The sequence below is a fragment of the Salmo salar genome, chromosome 13 (genome assembly GCF_965601325.2).
Source record: "Salmo salar chromosome 13, fSalSal1, whole genome shotgun sequence".
NCBI lineage: Eukaryota > Metazoa > Chordata > Actinopteri > Salmoniformes > Salmonidae > Salmo > Salmo salar.
The window spans coordinates 110,957,501-110,974,320 of NC_138303.1; the positions used below are offsets into that span (position 1 = coordinate 110,957,501).

The 16,820-nt window shown below is 42.5% G+C and overlaps 1 protein-coding gene across 2 annotated transcripts in view; it reads right to left on the reverse strand.

The window, feature by feature from the left end:
- Nucleotides 1-16,820, reverse strand: part of LOC106568544 (netrin receptor DCC) — a 596,063-nt gene that overhangs the window by 186,037 nt on the left and 393,206 nt on the right. For both annotated transcript variants that reach the window (XM_082960596.1, XM_082960595.1), the window contains exon 12: nucleotides 251-300. In XM_082960596.1, the coding sequence (XP_082816722.1) occupies nucleotides 251-300 (50 nt within the window). The remainder of the gene's footprint in view (nucleotides 1-250; nucleotides 301-16,820) is intronic.

The following is a 16,820-nucleotide window of genomic DNA, read 5'->3' on the forward strand; positions in this document are numbered from 1 at the left end:
GTCAAAGGGTGACTACATTGAAGAATCTCAAATATGAAATATATTTTGATTTGTTTAACACTCTATTGGTTGCTACATGATTCCATATGTGTTATTTAAAATATTTGATGTGTTCACTATTATTCTACAATGTATAAAATAGTAAAAAATAAAGAAAAACCTTGAAATGAGTAGGTGTGTCCAGACTTTTGACAGGTACTGTATACTTACACACATTATATATATTGAATGACAAAATGCATGTACTCACTCTTGACAGAACTACTTCCAAGGATATGTTCTGTGGAGGTCCACTTGGTACTGTGGAGGAGAAACACAGAAACACATGAGTCTAGAAATACAAACAGCTTTACCACATGTGTAACAGATGTGGCAGTTCAGCAATTGATGAGTCAAGAACTATTACAGTCCTATAGTGATGAAGTAGACCAACACGCAGAGCACTGAACACTTAATTAACATAAATCTGTCACTCCACTGCAGAGCACTGAACACTTAATTAACATCAATCTGTCATTCCACTGCAGAGCACTGAACACTTAATTAACATAAATCTGTCATTCCACTGCAGAGCACTGAACACTTAATTAACATACATCTGTCATTCCACTGTAGAGCACTGAACACTTAATTAACATAAATCTGTCATTCCACTGCAGAGCACTGAACACTTAATTAACATAAATCTGTCACTCCACTGCAGAGCACTGAACACTTAATTAACATAAATCTGTCATTCCACTGCAGAGCACTGAACACTTAATTAACATACATCTGTCATTCCACTGCAGAGCACTGAACACTTAATTAAAATACATCTGTCATTCCACTGCAGAGCACTGAACGCATAAAGAATATTTCAACGACCAATTTTTTCCATCTTTGTAACAAAAATCTGAAACTTTTTGTCCAAAAAGGATGCAGAAAAGGTAATCCATGCTTTTGTCACTTCTAGATTAAACTACTGCAATACTCTACTCTTCGGCTACCTGGATAACGCACTAAATACACTTCAGTTAGTGCTAAACACAGCTGCTAGAATCTTGACTAGAACCCCAAAATTGTATCATATTACTCCAGTGCTAGCCTCTACTCTGGCTTCCTGTTAAGGCAAGGGCTGATTTCAAGGTTTTACTGCGAACCTACACAGAATTACATGGGCTTGCTCCAACCTATCTCTCCGATTGGTCCTGTCGTACATACCTACACGTACGCTACGGTCACAAGACGCAGGCCTCCATATTGTCCCTAGAATTTCTAAGCAAACAGCTGGAGGCAGGGCTTTCTCCTATAGAGCTCCATTTTTATTGAACGGTCTGCCTATCCATGTAAGAGACGCCGACTCGGTCTCGACCTGTAAGTCTTTATTGAAGACTCATCTCTTGAGTCAGTCCTATGATTGAGTGAAGTCTGGCCCATGGGTGGGAAGGTGAACGGCAAGGCACTGGAGCGACGAACCGCCCTTGCTGTCTCTGCCTGGCCGGTTCCCCTCTCTCCACTGGGATTCTCTGCCTCAAACCCTATTACAGGGACTGAGTCACTGGCTTACTGGTGCTCTTCCATCCCGTCCCTAGGAGGGGTGCGTCACTTGAATGGGTTGAGTCACTGACGTGGTCTTCCTGTCTGGGTTGGCGCCGCCTCGCGTTCGTGCCGTGGGGGAGATCTTCGTGGGCTATACTCGGCCTTGTCTGAGAGTAGTAAGCTGGTAGTCCTTTGATATCCCTCTAGTGGTGTTGGGGCTGTGCTTTGGCAAAGTGGGTAGGCTTATATCCTGCCTGGTTGGCTCTGTCCCGGGCTTACCCCGACCCACCCCTGTTTCTCCAGTATCTATGCTGTAATAGTCTATGAGCCGGGGGGGTCAGTCTGTTATACCTGGTGTAATTCTCCTGTCTTATCTGGTGTCCTGTGTGAATTTAAGTATTCTCCCTCTAATTCTCTCTCTCTCCCTCTCCCTCCCCTCTCTGAGGACCTGAGCCCTAGGACCATGCCTCAGGAATACCTGGCCTGATGACTCCTTGCTGTCCCCAGTCCACCTGGTCGTGTTGTTGCTCCAGTTTCACCTGTTCTGCCAGCGGCTATGGAACACTGACCTTTTCACCGGACGAGCTACCTTGTTTCGACTCTCTCTCTCTATCGCACCTGCTGTCTCGCACCTGCTGACCTGTTGCACCGTCTACAACCACTGTGATTATTATTATTTGACCCTGCTGGTCATCTATGAAAGTTTGAACATCTTGGCCATGTTCTGTTATAATCTCCACCCGGCACAGCCAGAAGAGGACTGGCCACCCCTCAGAGCCTGGTTCCTCTCCACCCGTCACAGCCAGAAGACGACTGGCCACCCCTCAGAGCCTGGTTCCTCTCCACCCGGCACAGTCAGAAGAGGACTGGCCACCCCTCAGAGCCTGGTTCCTCTCTACCCTCCACAGCCAGAAGAGGACTGGCCACCCCTCAGAGGCAGATTCCTCTCTAGGTTTCTTCCTAGGTTCTGGCCTTTTTTAGGGAGGTTTTCCTAGCCACCGTGCTTCTACATCTGCATTGCTTGCTGTTTAGGGGTTTTAGGCTGGGTTTCTGTACAGCACTTTGAGATATCAGCTGATGTAAAAAGGGCATTATAAATACATTTCATTGATTGATTGATTACAGTTTTTCTCAATCGCTTTGGCAAATTTTTTGAAACAGTCTTAACATTCTCTAAACTGTAAGTGTAGTTGTCACAACTGTTTTATGGGACATCACAACTCTATTGCATGTCTGCAAAATGTAACTAATTCATGCTTCAAAACCTAGTTATTGTGTCAGTAAATTGGCCAATGACGCCAAAATGAAAAGTTGTTTTGTTATCGTGTGAGCCCTACTGGTCAAAATGTTTAGATGTTTTTTCACCACGGCAGTCAACCCTGGAAATGGTTGTTATATATAAATGTCCGTTTTTTTGACACTGACTGCTTAAGGTCAGTTATGTCTAGCTGAATACTTATTGTGTATCACACTGAGCTTTTAATATACCGATTTCAACAGTAGGTCAAAGTTTACCGGGAAAAGTCAATACTGAACAATGCTGTAGTACACAGAAAAAGGACATGCATATTTGTATGTATACAGTACATTTATTTTTTAAGCAATGTGTTACACCTACACAGAACATTCACATTTGCATGTTCATTTTTACATACAGTTGAAGTCGGGGGTTTACATACACTTAGGTTGGAGTCATTAAAACCCGTTTTTCAACCACTCCACAAATTTCTTGTTAACAAACTATAGCTTTGGCAAGTTGGTTAGGACATCTACTTTGTGCATGACACAAGTAATTTTTCCAACAATTGTTTACAGACAGATTATTTCACTTATAATTCACTGTATCACAATTCCAGTGGGTCAGAAGTTTACATACACTAAGTTGACTATGTCTTTAAACAGCTTGGAAAATTCCAGAAAATGATGTCATGGCTTTAGAAGCTCCTGATAGGCTAATTGACATCATTTGAGTCAATTGGAGGTGTACCTGTGGATGCATTTCAAGGCCTACCTTCAAACTCAGTGCCTCTGCTTGACATCATGACATCATGGTAAAATCAATAGAAATCAGCCAAGACCTCAGAAAAAAAATTGTAGACCTCCACAAGTCTGGTTTATCCTTGGGAGCAATTTCCAAATGCCTGAAGGTACCACGTTCATCTGTACAAACAATAGTACGTAAGTATAAACACCATGGGACCATGCAGCCATCATACCGCTCAGGAAGGAGACGCGTTCTGTCTCCTAGAGATGAACGTACTTTGGTGCAAAAAGCGCAAATCAATCCCATATCAACAGCAAAGGACCTTGTGAAGATGCTGGAGGAAACAGGTACAAAAGTATCTATTTCCACAGTAAAACGAGTCCTATATCGGCATAACCGGAAAGGCTGCTCAGCAAGAAAGAAGCCACTGCTCCAAAACCGCCATAAAAAAGCCAGACTATGGTTTACAACTGCACATGGGGACAAAGATTGTACTTTTTGGAGAAATGTCCTCTGGTCTGATGAAACAAAAATAAAACTGTTTGGTCATAATGACCATCGTTATGTTTGGAGGAAAAGGGGGGGGGGCTTGCAAGCCGAAGAATACCATCCCAATTGTGAAGCACGGGGGTGGCAGCATCATGTTGTGGGGGTGCTTTGCTGCAGGAGGGACTGGTGCACCTCACAAAATAGATGGCATCATGAGGGAGGAAAATGATGTGGATATATTGAAGCAACATCTCAAGACATCAGTCAGGAAGTTAAAGCTTGGTCGCAAATGGGTCTTCCAAATGGACAATGACCCCAAGCATACTTCCAAAGTTGTGGCAAAATGGCTTAAGGACAACAAAATCAAGGTATTTGAGTGGCCATCACAAAGCCCTGACCTCAATGCCATAGAAAATGTGTGGGCAGAACTGAAAAAGTGTGTGTGCAAGGAGGCCTACAAACCTGACTCAGATACACCAACTCTGTCAGGAGGAATGGGCCAAAATCCACCCAACTTATTGTGGGAAGCTTGTGGAAGGTTACCCAAAACGTTTGACCAAAGTTAAACAATTTAAAGGCAATGCTACCAAATACTAATTGAGTGTAAACTTCTGACCCACTGGGAATGTGATGAAAGAAATAAAAGCTGAAATAAATCATTCTCTCTACTATTATTCTGACATTTCACATTCTTCAAATAAAGTGGTGATCCTAACTGACCTAAAACAGGGAATTTTTACTAGGATTAAATGTCAGGAATTGTGAAAAACTGAGTTTAAATGTATTTGGCTAAGGTGTATGTAAACTTCCGACTTCTATTTCTTACATGTAAAGTCATATATAGTGAATAGAAAATTTGCCACAAAATGCTATAAAAAAACTATAAACAATGAAAAAACCTGCGGTAATTCTGAAAAAAACACTACCAGTTCCCATCTTCTTGGTGGACATCCTGTCGTTAGACAGAAACTTTCATCAACATCACATTTGATGTTTTTCCTTGAGATGCACCGGGAGGAAAAATCTCCTTGTGTGGCGCAACCATCCCCTGCTATGATCGCTTGTGATGTCCTCACAAGTAGCATTCATGGCATCTAACAGAGACATCTGATCTTGTGTCCGATAGTCATATACTTTCCACCTCCTAAAACTCTTCTATTGGATTCAGGAATGGGGAGGATGGTAGAAGGAACTTATCCGATCATGGGCAGCAAACCATTCCCTAACAATGTTGGTTTGGTGGATGCTGACATTATCCCACACAATTACATAATCTGTTCTAACTAAACCTCTTTGTTGTTCTGGTATTAGGTCTCTGTAAAGGTTATTTAGGAAGGCCAGGAGAAGTTGGTTGTTATAGGGCCCAATGTGTGGAATATGTGTGCTTACACCATTCTCAGAAATGGCAGCACACATTGTAGTTCTGCCCCCATGTTGGCCTGGTGTGCCAATTGTGGCTCGGTGTCCAATGAGATTGCAGCCATGTCTCCTGCCTTTGGTCAGATTGAACCCTGCCTCGTCCACAAAAACAAGAATGTGGGTCATTTCATGTCCTTCCAACTCCATTATTCTCTATATAGTAACATAGAAACAGAATATAAAGTTAGTTTTACAGCCTATTCTAGAATCAGACAGTTTAGTAAACTAGAAATGCTTTCTGTTCTTATGGGTATCTACAACTTCAAGAAGTATATACAGACATCATTGAAGTACAGTAGAACTCCCTGTACAATATACCATGTGCACACCAATGGTTTACCTGGACATACTGGTTCCGCAGCTGCTCCACCTAGAAGGCCAGCATCCCGGAGTCGCCTCTTCACTGTTGACGTTGAGACTGGTGTTTTGCTGGTACTATTTAATGAAGCTGCCAGTTGAGGACTTGTGAGGCATCTGTTTCTCAAACTAGACACTCTAATGTACTTATCCTCTTGCTCAGTTGTGCACCGGGGCCTCCCACTCCTCTTTCTATTCTGGTTAGAGCCAGTTTGCGCTGTTCTGTGAAGGGAGTAGTACACAGCATTGTACGAGATCTTAAGTTTCTTGGCAAGTTCTCGCATGGAATAGCCTTCATTTATCAGAATAAGAATAGACTGACGAGTTTCAGAAGAAAGGTATTTGTTTCTGGTCATTTTGAGCCTGTAATCGAACCCACAAATGCCGATGCATGAAAAGTTATTAATAAACAAATTAGGCACATTTGGGCAGTCTTGACACAAAGTTTTGAACAGAAATACAATGGTTAATTAGATCAGTCTAAAACGTTGCACATACACTGCTGCCATCTAGTGGCCAAAATCTAAATTGCACCTGGGCTGGAATAATACATTATGGCATTTCTCGTGCATTTCAAAGATGATTGTATCAAAAAATACAAAATAACAGTTGGTTTTTTCTTTGTATTATCTTTTACCAGATCATTCCTTTCACATTTCCACAAACTTCAAAGTGTTTCCTTTCAAATGGTACTAGTAATATGCATATACTTGCTTCAGGTACTGAGCTACAGGCAGTTAGAATTGGGTGTCATTTTAGGCGACAATTTTAGGCGAATCCTTAAGAGGTTTAAAAAATAATTCTTGTTCGAGAATTATAAAAAAAAAAAAATTCACCTTTATTTTACCAGGTAGGTAAGTTGAGAACAAGTTCTCATTTACAATTGCGACCTGACCAAGATAAAGCAAGCAGTTTGACACATACAACAACACAGAGTTACACATGGAGTAAAACAAACATACAGTCAATAATATAGTAGAAAAATAAGTCTATATACAAAGTGAGCAAATGAGGTGAGATAAGGGAGGTTAAGGCAAAAAAGGCCATGGTGGCGAAGTAAATACAATATAGCAAGTAAAACACTGGAATGGTAGATTTGCAGTGGAAGAAAGTGCAAAGTAGAAATATAAATAATGGGGTGCAAAGGAGTAAAATAAATAAATAAATAAATAAATACAGTAGGGGAAGAGGTAGTTGTTTGGGCTAAATTACAGATGGGCTATGTACAGGTGCAGTAATCTGTGAGCTGCTCTGACAGCTGGTGCTTAAAGCTAGTGAGGAAGATAAGTGTTTCCAGTTTTAGAGATTTTGTAGTTTGTTCCAGTCATTGGCAGCAGAGAACTGGAAGGAGAGGCGGCCGAAGGAGGAATTGGCTTTGGGGGTGACCAGAGAGATATACCTGCTGGAGCGCGTGCTACAGGTGGGTGCTGCTATGGTGACCAGCGAGCTGAGATAAGGGGGAACTTTACCTAGCAGGGTCTTGTAGATGACCTGGAGCCAGTGGGTTTGGCGACGGGTATGAAGCGAGGGCCAGCCAACGAGAGAGTACAAGGTCGCAGTGGTGGGTAGTATATGGGGCTTTGGTGACAAAACGGATAGCACTGTGATAGACTGCATCCAATTTATTGAGTAGGGTATTGGAAACTATTTTGTAAATGACATCGCCGAAGTCGAGGATCGGTAGGATGGTCAGTTTTACGAGGGTATGTTTGGCAGCATGAGTGAAAGATGCTTTGTTGCGAAATAGGAAGCCAATTCTAGATTTAACTTTGGATTGGAGATGTTTGACGTTAGTCTGGAAGGAGAGTTTACAGTCTAACCAGACACCTAGGTATTTGTAGTTGTCCACATATTCTAAGTCAGAACCGTCCAGAGTAGTGATGCTGGACGGGCGGGCAGGTGCAGGCAGCAATCGGTTGAAGAGCATGCATTTAGTTTTACTTGTATTTAAGAGCAGTTGGAGGCCACGGAAGGAGAGTTGTATGGCATTGAAGCTCATCTGGAGGTTAGTTAACACAGTGTCCAAAGAAGGGCCAGAAGTATTCAGAATGGTGTCGTCTGCGTAGAGGTGGATCAGAGACTCACCAGCAGCAAGAGCGACATCATTGATGTATACAGAGAAAAGAGTCGGCCCAAGAATTGAACCCTGTGACACCCCCATAGAGACTGCCAGAGGTCCGGACAACAGGCCCTCCGATTTGACACACTGAACTCTATCAGAGAAGTAGTTGGTGAACCAGGCGAGGCAATCATTTGAGAAACCAAGGCTGTTGAGTCTGCCGATGAGGATGTGGTGATTGACAGAGTCGAATGCCTTGGCCAGGTCAATGAATACGGCTGCCCAGTATTGTTTCTTATCGATGGCGGTTAAGATATAATTTAGGACCTTGAGCGTGGCTGAGGTGCACCCATGACCAGCTCTGAAACCAGATTGCATAGCGGAGAAGGTGTGGTGGGATTCGAAATGGTCGGTAATCTGTTTGTTGGCTTTCGAAGACTTTAGAGAGGCAGAGTAGGATAGATCTGTAGCAGTTTGGGTCAAGAGTGTCCCCCCCTTTGAAGAGGGGGATGACCGCAGCTGCTTTCCAAATTTTGGGAATCTCAGACGACACGAAAGAGAGGTTGAACAGTCTAGTAATAGGGGTTGCAACAATTTCGGCAGATCATTTTAGAAAGTAAGGGTCCAGATTGTCTAGCCCGGCTGATTTGTAGGGGTCCAGATTTTGCAGCTCTTTCAGAACATCAGCTGACTGGATTTGGGAGCAGGAGAAATGGGGAAGGCTTGGGCGAGTTGCTGTGGGGGGTGCAGTGCTGTTGACCGGGGTAGGGGTAGCCCGGTGGAAAGCATGGCCAGCCGTAGAAAAATGCTTATTGAAATTCTCAATTATAGTGGATTTATCGGTGGTGACAGAGTTTCCTAATCTCAGTGCAGTGGGCAGCTTGGAGGAGGTGCTCTTATTCTCCAAGGACTTCACAGTGTTCCGGAACTTTTTTGTGTTTGTGTTGCAGGAAGCAAATTTCTGCTTGAAAAAGCTAGCCTTGGCTTTTCTAACTGCCTGTGTATATTGGTTTCTAACTTGGAAAGTTGCATATCACGGGGGCTGTTCGATGCTAATGCAGAACGCCACAGGATGTTTTTGTGTTGGTTAAGGGCAGTCAGGTCTGGAGAGAACCAAGGGCTATATCTGTTCCTGGTTCAACATTTCTTGAATGGGGCATGCTTTTTTAAGATGGTGAGGAAGGCATTTTTTTTAAATAACCAGGCATCCTCTACTGATTGAGCCAAAGCGATTGAGAAAAACTGTAAATAAAATTATTCTGTCATTCCACTGTAGAGCATGAATCATCAAATTGCACCCCATTTAAGTAATTGAAGTACATATCCTGTGGAAAAGGTAAAGGGTTGAATCAGTCAGAGGAAGGAAGGAAACAGAGCTGTTCTTCTTTGACTAGGTACGGATGAAGTGCCTGTGTCCCAAATTGCACTACTTTTGACCAGGGCCCATATGGCTCTATTCAAAAGTAGTGCACTATATAGGAAAAAGGTTGCCACTTGGGACAAATCCCTAGCCTGAGATCATTGAGAACAAAGGAAATGGTGGCATTAAAGAGACTCCATCAGGCTTATCTACGACAGGTCCTCTCCAGCCCGGCCAATGGGCATGCAGGATGGAAACGACCCCTTTAGAATCTTTAAAATGACCTGATTAAGTAACATGAATGACATGTAACAAGACTGACCTTTTTACAGAACTCATCCATCATGACAGCATTTTATTCACTCAGAGGAAGAGGCCACTGGAGACCACCATACTTTAAACAGCTATTATTATGGAGGGGTGGGGGGAAAATAATGGCCATAACCTGCTATGGGGGGGGGGGGGGTTTATGACAAGAAACATTACACATATATTTTGAAACTGCTTCTGGTTTTGTGAATCATGACAGTGTTAAAGGGACAGTATGATATTCGGTGAAGGAAGTTGGCGTACCCATAGTCGTTGCAGTCACTGCGCTAACGCTAGTTAGCATTGGCTCGCAAAACTATCTCTAACTTCCTTCATACTGTCATGACTCTCCTGTGACAATCTGAAGGATCAGGTCACAGTGGGTCCATCTCTACAGTGTGCTTTGTCTCGTAGAAGGGGGAGAGCGGGAAGTCGGCTGTTTTATGAAACCGAAACTCCTTTCCCCTCTCTGCCAAGATGAAAGTTGAGATTCCCTTTGTAACCACAGAGAAAGACTTTGCAGTACGGTAACCTCACAAAGGTTTTCTAATGTAACAATATTTCTGTATTCCAACCAGTTGGAGTGGTCTGTGGGGTATTTAAACAATAATCATGTCCAACATTTACTGCATGGTGATATCATTAAAGACGTTGTAACTTTAAGAGCTTTCACAATGTAGCAGATTTACATCTAAATGTTGTGTAATCTATATGATTAAATACGAAACTATTTGTGAGAAGATGTAATATGATGTCGGCCTTCTAAACAAGATACTTGTTTAGATATAAAGTTTTAACTAGTCAGTGGCCCCGTGAGCCCAAACATTACATCAGGCGTCATGGAACTGCCCTCCAAGGAGAGTGCTTATAAAGGACTCCTGACAAAATGTTCATTAGATCAGAAAACATGAAGCGGTAGCTACATGTTGAAATGGTTGGCAACTCAACAAAAGTCAGAAACGCAGGGACGGGAGTTCCCACTTTGAAATGGCTGGAACTCAAACTTTCAAAAGAGAATAAGTACTACTCGATGCCAAAGAGACCCACGGTAAGCCGGGCATCTCGAATGGTTAAGAAATCTGCAAACAATTATTCAGGCTGCAGCTGTTTAAATACTTTAGTCTGTTAACTTCATTAGCATGCTGGTTATTGTTCAGAATTTCGGATGACTGATGTTCCCAAAGTAAACTGCCTGTTACTCAGATCCAGAAGGATAGGATATGCATATACTTGGTAGCATTGGATAGACAACACTCTGAAGTTTCTAAAACTGTTCAAATACTGTCTGTGAGTATAACAGAACTGATATGGCAGGCTAAAACCCAAGGAAAATCCATCCAGAATTATTTTATTTTGAGGTCACAGGCCATTTCAATGCTAGCCTATGGGAAATACAAATACAAATACTAAGACCCAGATTGCAGTTCCTATGGCTTCCACTAGATGTCAACAGTCTTTAGAAAGGAGTAGAAAGAGGAGGAAGGGAAGCACTACTAAGGTACACAATAGTACATTTTGGTAGACAGAAGGTGCTCTTTGGTAAAAGGGGTGAATTGGTCATCAAAAAGAAAGTAGGTCCAAGGCACTCTTCATATAATTAATTAAAATGCCTTGATTAGTATGGCATGTTCAATAGAAACAAGATTTAAAAAATCCAACGCGTTTCGGCTGAAGGCCATGCATGAGTGTTTAGAAAGGGTTTCAGGCTTGTTTTTTGAAAAATGAGCAAGTAGTTGTAGTTTTTCCAAGGTGTCTCTCATTAGAAAAGTAGTCTTGTTGGCGTGTGAATGAGGCGTGCGCTCTTCGTTATTTATCTTCCCTATTGAACATACTATTCTTCGTCTTAAATATTATTGTTTATTTAGATATTAGAGTACCTGAGGATTAATTAGAAACATCGTTTGACTTGTTTGGACGAACTTTGCTGGTAACTTTTTGGATTTGTTTGAATGCATGTTGAATGAGTGGATTACTGAGATCATTGGCGCCAACTAAATTGACTTTTTTGGATATAAAGAAGGACTTTATCGAGAAAAAAAAACATTCATTGTGTAGCTGGGATCCTTGGGATTGCAAACAGAGGAAGATCTTCAAAGGTAAGTGATTTATTTAATCGCTATTTGTGATTTTGTGACGCCTGTGCTGGTTGAAAAAGTATTTTGATGTGGGGCGCTGTCCTCAGATAATCGCATGGTATGCTTTCGCCGCAAAGCCTTTTTGAAATCTGACAACACGGTTGGATTAACAAGAAGTTACGTTTTTAAATGATGTATGACACTTGTATTTTCATGAATGTTTAATATTATGATTTTTGTATTTTGAATTTTGTACTCTGCAAATTTCACCGGATGTTGGCGTAGGTGTCATGCGCCCAAACAGGTATTAAACGCATCTGTTCTAAGAACATTTCCGAACAGTACTCTGAAGTATGCAATATAACAACTACAACCACAAAAGACCTTGGGACTTCTGGTGAACGCAACCAGAGACTCTCTGATGAACTATTATCCAGCAGACGAACTGGCCTTCGCAGAGAGGGACAACAAAGACTACACTCGTAAATATGTAAATTGCAATTTCTTTTCGAATGAGCGGCTGTTCAAGTTAAAAGTATTAGCATTTAATGAGTGCAGTTATCAACTGTATTACAGTGAATCCTCTCTGAGTTTCCCGCTCTTCAACTGTCCCCACCCCTTTCCTTTGTCTACCAAGCCGTCATATCGGCTTAGCCCACTAGGGACTTTTCTATCATGTCAGTAAACAATGTATGACCTATAGTGTGTGTGTGTGTGTTTATGTAATTCTGTGATTTATTTAAGTTAGTTAGTACATAAATAATTAAGCCAATTTGTATATCGCTGATTCATGATCTATGTTAGGGTTTGTGCAGATATCCAAGGGTTTGCGACATTCAGAATATGACTGACGGGGTTATAATACATTAATAAGTGACCGTAATCGATAAGATATGAAAATATCGGAAGAGTTAATTCGTGAAATAAAATACTCTTTAAACATTTTCCCGTGGTGCCCCGACTTCCTATTTAATTAAAGTGACAAGATTAGTTTAATCGCATAATTAAATTACACATAGAGAATTGATTTGATAATATAAAGGCTTCACATTTAACCTCTAACCTTTAACATCCATTGTAATCCCGTGGCGTGATATTCAAATACCTTAGAAATGCTATTACTTCAATTTCTCAAACATATGACTATTTTACACCATTTTAAAGACAAGACTCTCGTTAATCTAACCACACTGTCCGATTTCAAAAAGGCTTTACAACGAAAGCAAAACATTAGATTATGTCAGCAGAGTACCAAGCCAGAAATAATCAGACACCCATTTTTCAAGCTAGCATATAATGTCACATAAACCCAAACCACAGCTAAATGCAGCACTAACCTTTGATGATCTTCATCAGATGACAATCCTAGGACATTATGTTATACAATACATGCATGTTTTGTTCAATCAAGTTCATATTTATATCAAAAAACAGCTTTTTACATTAGCATGTGACTAGCATTCCCACCGAACACTTCCGGTGAATTTACTAAATTACTCACGATAAACGTTCACAAAAAACACAACAATTATTTTAAGAATTATAGATACAGAACTCCTTTATGCACTCGCTATGTCCGATTTTAAAATAGCTTTTCGGTGAAAGCACATTTTGCAATATTCTGAGTAGATAGCCCGGCCATCACAGGCTAGCTATTTTGACACCCAGCAAGTGTGGTACTCACCAAACTCCGATTTACTATTAGAAAAGTTTGATTACCTTTGCTGTTCTTCGTCAGAATGCACTCCCAGGACTTCTACTTCAATAACAAATGTTGGTTTGGTTCCAAATAATCCATAGTTATATCCAAATAGCAGCGTTTTGTTTGTGCGTTCAAGACACTATCCGAAGGGTAAAGAAGGGTGACGCGCCCGACGCGTTTCGTGACAAAAAAATTCTAAATATTCCATTACCGTACTTCGAAGCATGTCAAACGCTGTTTAAAATCAATTTTTATGCTATTTTTCTCGTAAAAAAGCGATAATATTCCGACCGGGAGTCGTTGTTTTCGTTCAAAGAGAGAGAAAGTAAACATGGTGTCGGCTCGTGCACGCGCCTCCAGTCTCATTGTCCTCAGATCGACCACTATCCAAATGCGCTAATGTTTTTCAGCCAGGGCCTGCAAAGCCACCATTCATCTTTCTGGCGCCTTCTGAGAGCCTATGGGAGCGTTAGAAAATGTCACGTTATGCCAGAGATCCCCTGTTTTGGTTAGAGATGATCAAGAAGGCCAACAAATAGTCAGAGAGAGCGCTTCCTGTTTGGAATCTTCTCAGGTTTTGGCCTGCCAACTGAGTTCTGTTATACTCACAGACACCATTCAAACAGTTTTAGAAACTTTAGGGTGTTTTCTATCCACATCAAACAATTATATGCACATTCTAGTTACTGGGCAGGAGTAGTAACCAGATTAAATCGGGTACGTTTTTTATCCGGCCGTGCAAATACTGCCCCCTATCCCCAACAGGTTAACGATATTCAACGCTACGACAATAGAGAGAGACATTCAATCGTTATCCACGAATTCATCTGACTCTGCGGAAGTAATTGCCAGAATTTCGCACTATCCCTTTAAGCAAGAAGTAGTATAGCCACTTCAAGTGTAAATTATTTTAACCCAGTTATGATTTTTATTGTTATCAGTTATCAGCGACAGCTCGATACTATCAAACATAGGATTTACAAAACAGTTTTTTTTTTGCAGATTAGACTATTCAGCTCATACAATTGACTGGAGAGGTGTAGTGAGCATGGTTCTGGCAGTACACAGTCCACAGGTGGCGTTGGGTACTAAGGAGGTTGGTGTCATGGCATGGCATGTGTGAGGCCAGCTGGGTAGGGGTGCGTTGGGACCGAACTACCAGAATGGCATGGAGCCGTGGTGGACGAGTGACTGGCGTGTGGACTGGCGGCATGTATGAGGCGAAAGGTCATTAATTACCTTGGAGAGAGAAAGGAGAAGCCAGCCGGCAGTAAAGAGAGAAAGAGAAGTGGCTGCAGCCGGCCCGGTGGATTCATTACGACAGCATTAATTAAGCAGGAGGTAGAAAAGGCAGCTCTTGGGGCTCATTTGAAACATTCATCAAGCCACAGCTAATGGGATCTGACTGAAGATACTTGACTGCAGCCCTCTTAACCCTCTCAGCTCTGGAATGAAGGTAATGCGATGAGACAATTAGGACCTATAAGAGAGTCCTGGGGGCCGGGAGAGGCTGAGAGGAGCTTGGAGAGGCTGAGAGGAGTTGGGAGAGGCTGAGAGGAGCTGGGAGAGGCTGAGAGGAGTTGGGAGAGGCTGAGAGTAGCTGGGAGAGGCTGAGAGGAGTTGAGAGAGGCTGAGAGGAGCTGGGAGAGGCTGAGAGGAGCTGGGAGAGGCTGAGAGGAGCTGGGAGAGGCTGAGATGAGTTGGGAGAGGCTGAGAGGAGCTGGGAGAGGCATGGAGAGGCTGAGAGGAGCTGGGGGGGTCTGAAAGGAGCTGGGAGAGGCTGAGAGGAGCTGGGGGGGTCTGAGAGGAGCTGGGAGAGGCTGAGAGGAGCTTGGAGGGATTAAGACAGGCTGAGAGGAGCTTGGAGAGGCTGAGAGGAGCTTGGAGAGGCTGAGAAGAGTTGAGAGAAGCTGGGAGAGGCTGAGAGGAGCTGGGAGAGGCTGAGAGGAGCTTGGAGGAAAAGGAGACCCCAAGGGTCCTTTTGGCACCTTGCTCTGAACGGAGAGTGACCGAGAGAGAGAGATAGAGAGAGATATATGGAGAGAGATAGAGAGAGAGATATGGAGAGAGATGGAGAGAGAGAGAAGAGAGCAGAGTGGGCTAGGCTCTGATCTCAGTGACAGAGAGATGGGGATTCAGAGAGAGAGAGGAAGATATGGATTAGAGTGGAGTCTAGTGGGCTAGGCTCTGATCTTAGTGACAGAGAGATGGGGATGGAGAGAGAGAGAGGAAGATATGGATTAGAGTGGAGTCTAGTGGGCTAGGCTCTGATCTCAGTAACAGAGAGATGGGGATGGAGAGAGAGAGGAAGATATGGATTAGAGTGGAGTCTAGTGGGCTAGGCTCTGATGTCAGTGACAGAGAGATGGGGATTCAGAGAGAGAGGAAGATATGGATTAGAGTGGAGTCTAGTGGGCTAGGCTCTGATCTCAGTGACAGAGAGATGGATACCTGCTCCTCTCAGCCTGCCTCCCCCCCCCCCCCCCGATCCCTGCTCCTCTCAGTCTGCCTTTGATGCCCTTAGTAGTAGGCCTACATGACAAAAAAAGTGAAAAGTCTGTCTGAGCGAATTGCAGTTTGCATTCCTATCTCCACATCACAGACAACAGACAACACATCAGCGGGCTGCATTGTAAACGCTTCAAGCTGGCGAGGGTTCATAAAAGACTGGACTGCTTCAATCCATGAGAATTACCACAGAGCACAGTCATAATCCCAGGGTTAACAGTTAACACTTAAATCAATAGCTTGATGTTAGACAGCTAATCCCAGTTAATTAACAGGACCACTGATCTTCAGTAGCTGAGCGTAGCTTCTAGGGTTTGGCGATATCCATTTTCATATCATGATACAATCCTTCTCTCCTCCTGGGATTTATGGTATTATTATTATTATTGTCTTAGTACACAAGGGGGCGCTAAAAACAAGATAAAAAATAAAAAATAAACAAAAATTTGACGCATGCTTGTCTGAAGGAAGAACAGTACTGGTTCTGGAGCAGCATGTGTATACGCTGTATCTACCGTTGAGTCTGGAGTCGCTAGGGCAACGTGCCTGCCTGCTCTGCTTGGAAAAAAGGGGGGAGGAGCAGACTGAGGGGCCAAGAATGGACAGGAGAAAAAAATGCAAGGAAATTAAGATATCAGCAGCAGCTGTACAGATAACTCATCCAAAGAGCTTTGACTTTTCAAATACAGCAGATTGATGCCCTGTCTCCTTATTAATTCAGCCACTTACTGAGACAACTAGAAAGTTAAACCATCTACATAGCTGGACTCCCTCTTTCTCCCGTTCGGACTATTTACAACAAAAAAAACACATGACTTGCTCAACTCTTCTGGGGAACTACGGTGAGCATTATGACGTAAAATAAAATGACAGGTGTAATGAAGAACACAATCTGCTTTGTCTCCTAATGTATTGACAAGTTGACTGCAGGTATTAATGTGAAAAGTATTATATGTGATTGACCGGCTAGATTCGGTCTTACGTAGCAATATTTTTTTTACATTGGATAAACGTTCAGACTCAGAGCTATAAAATGG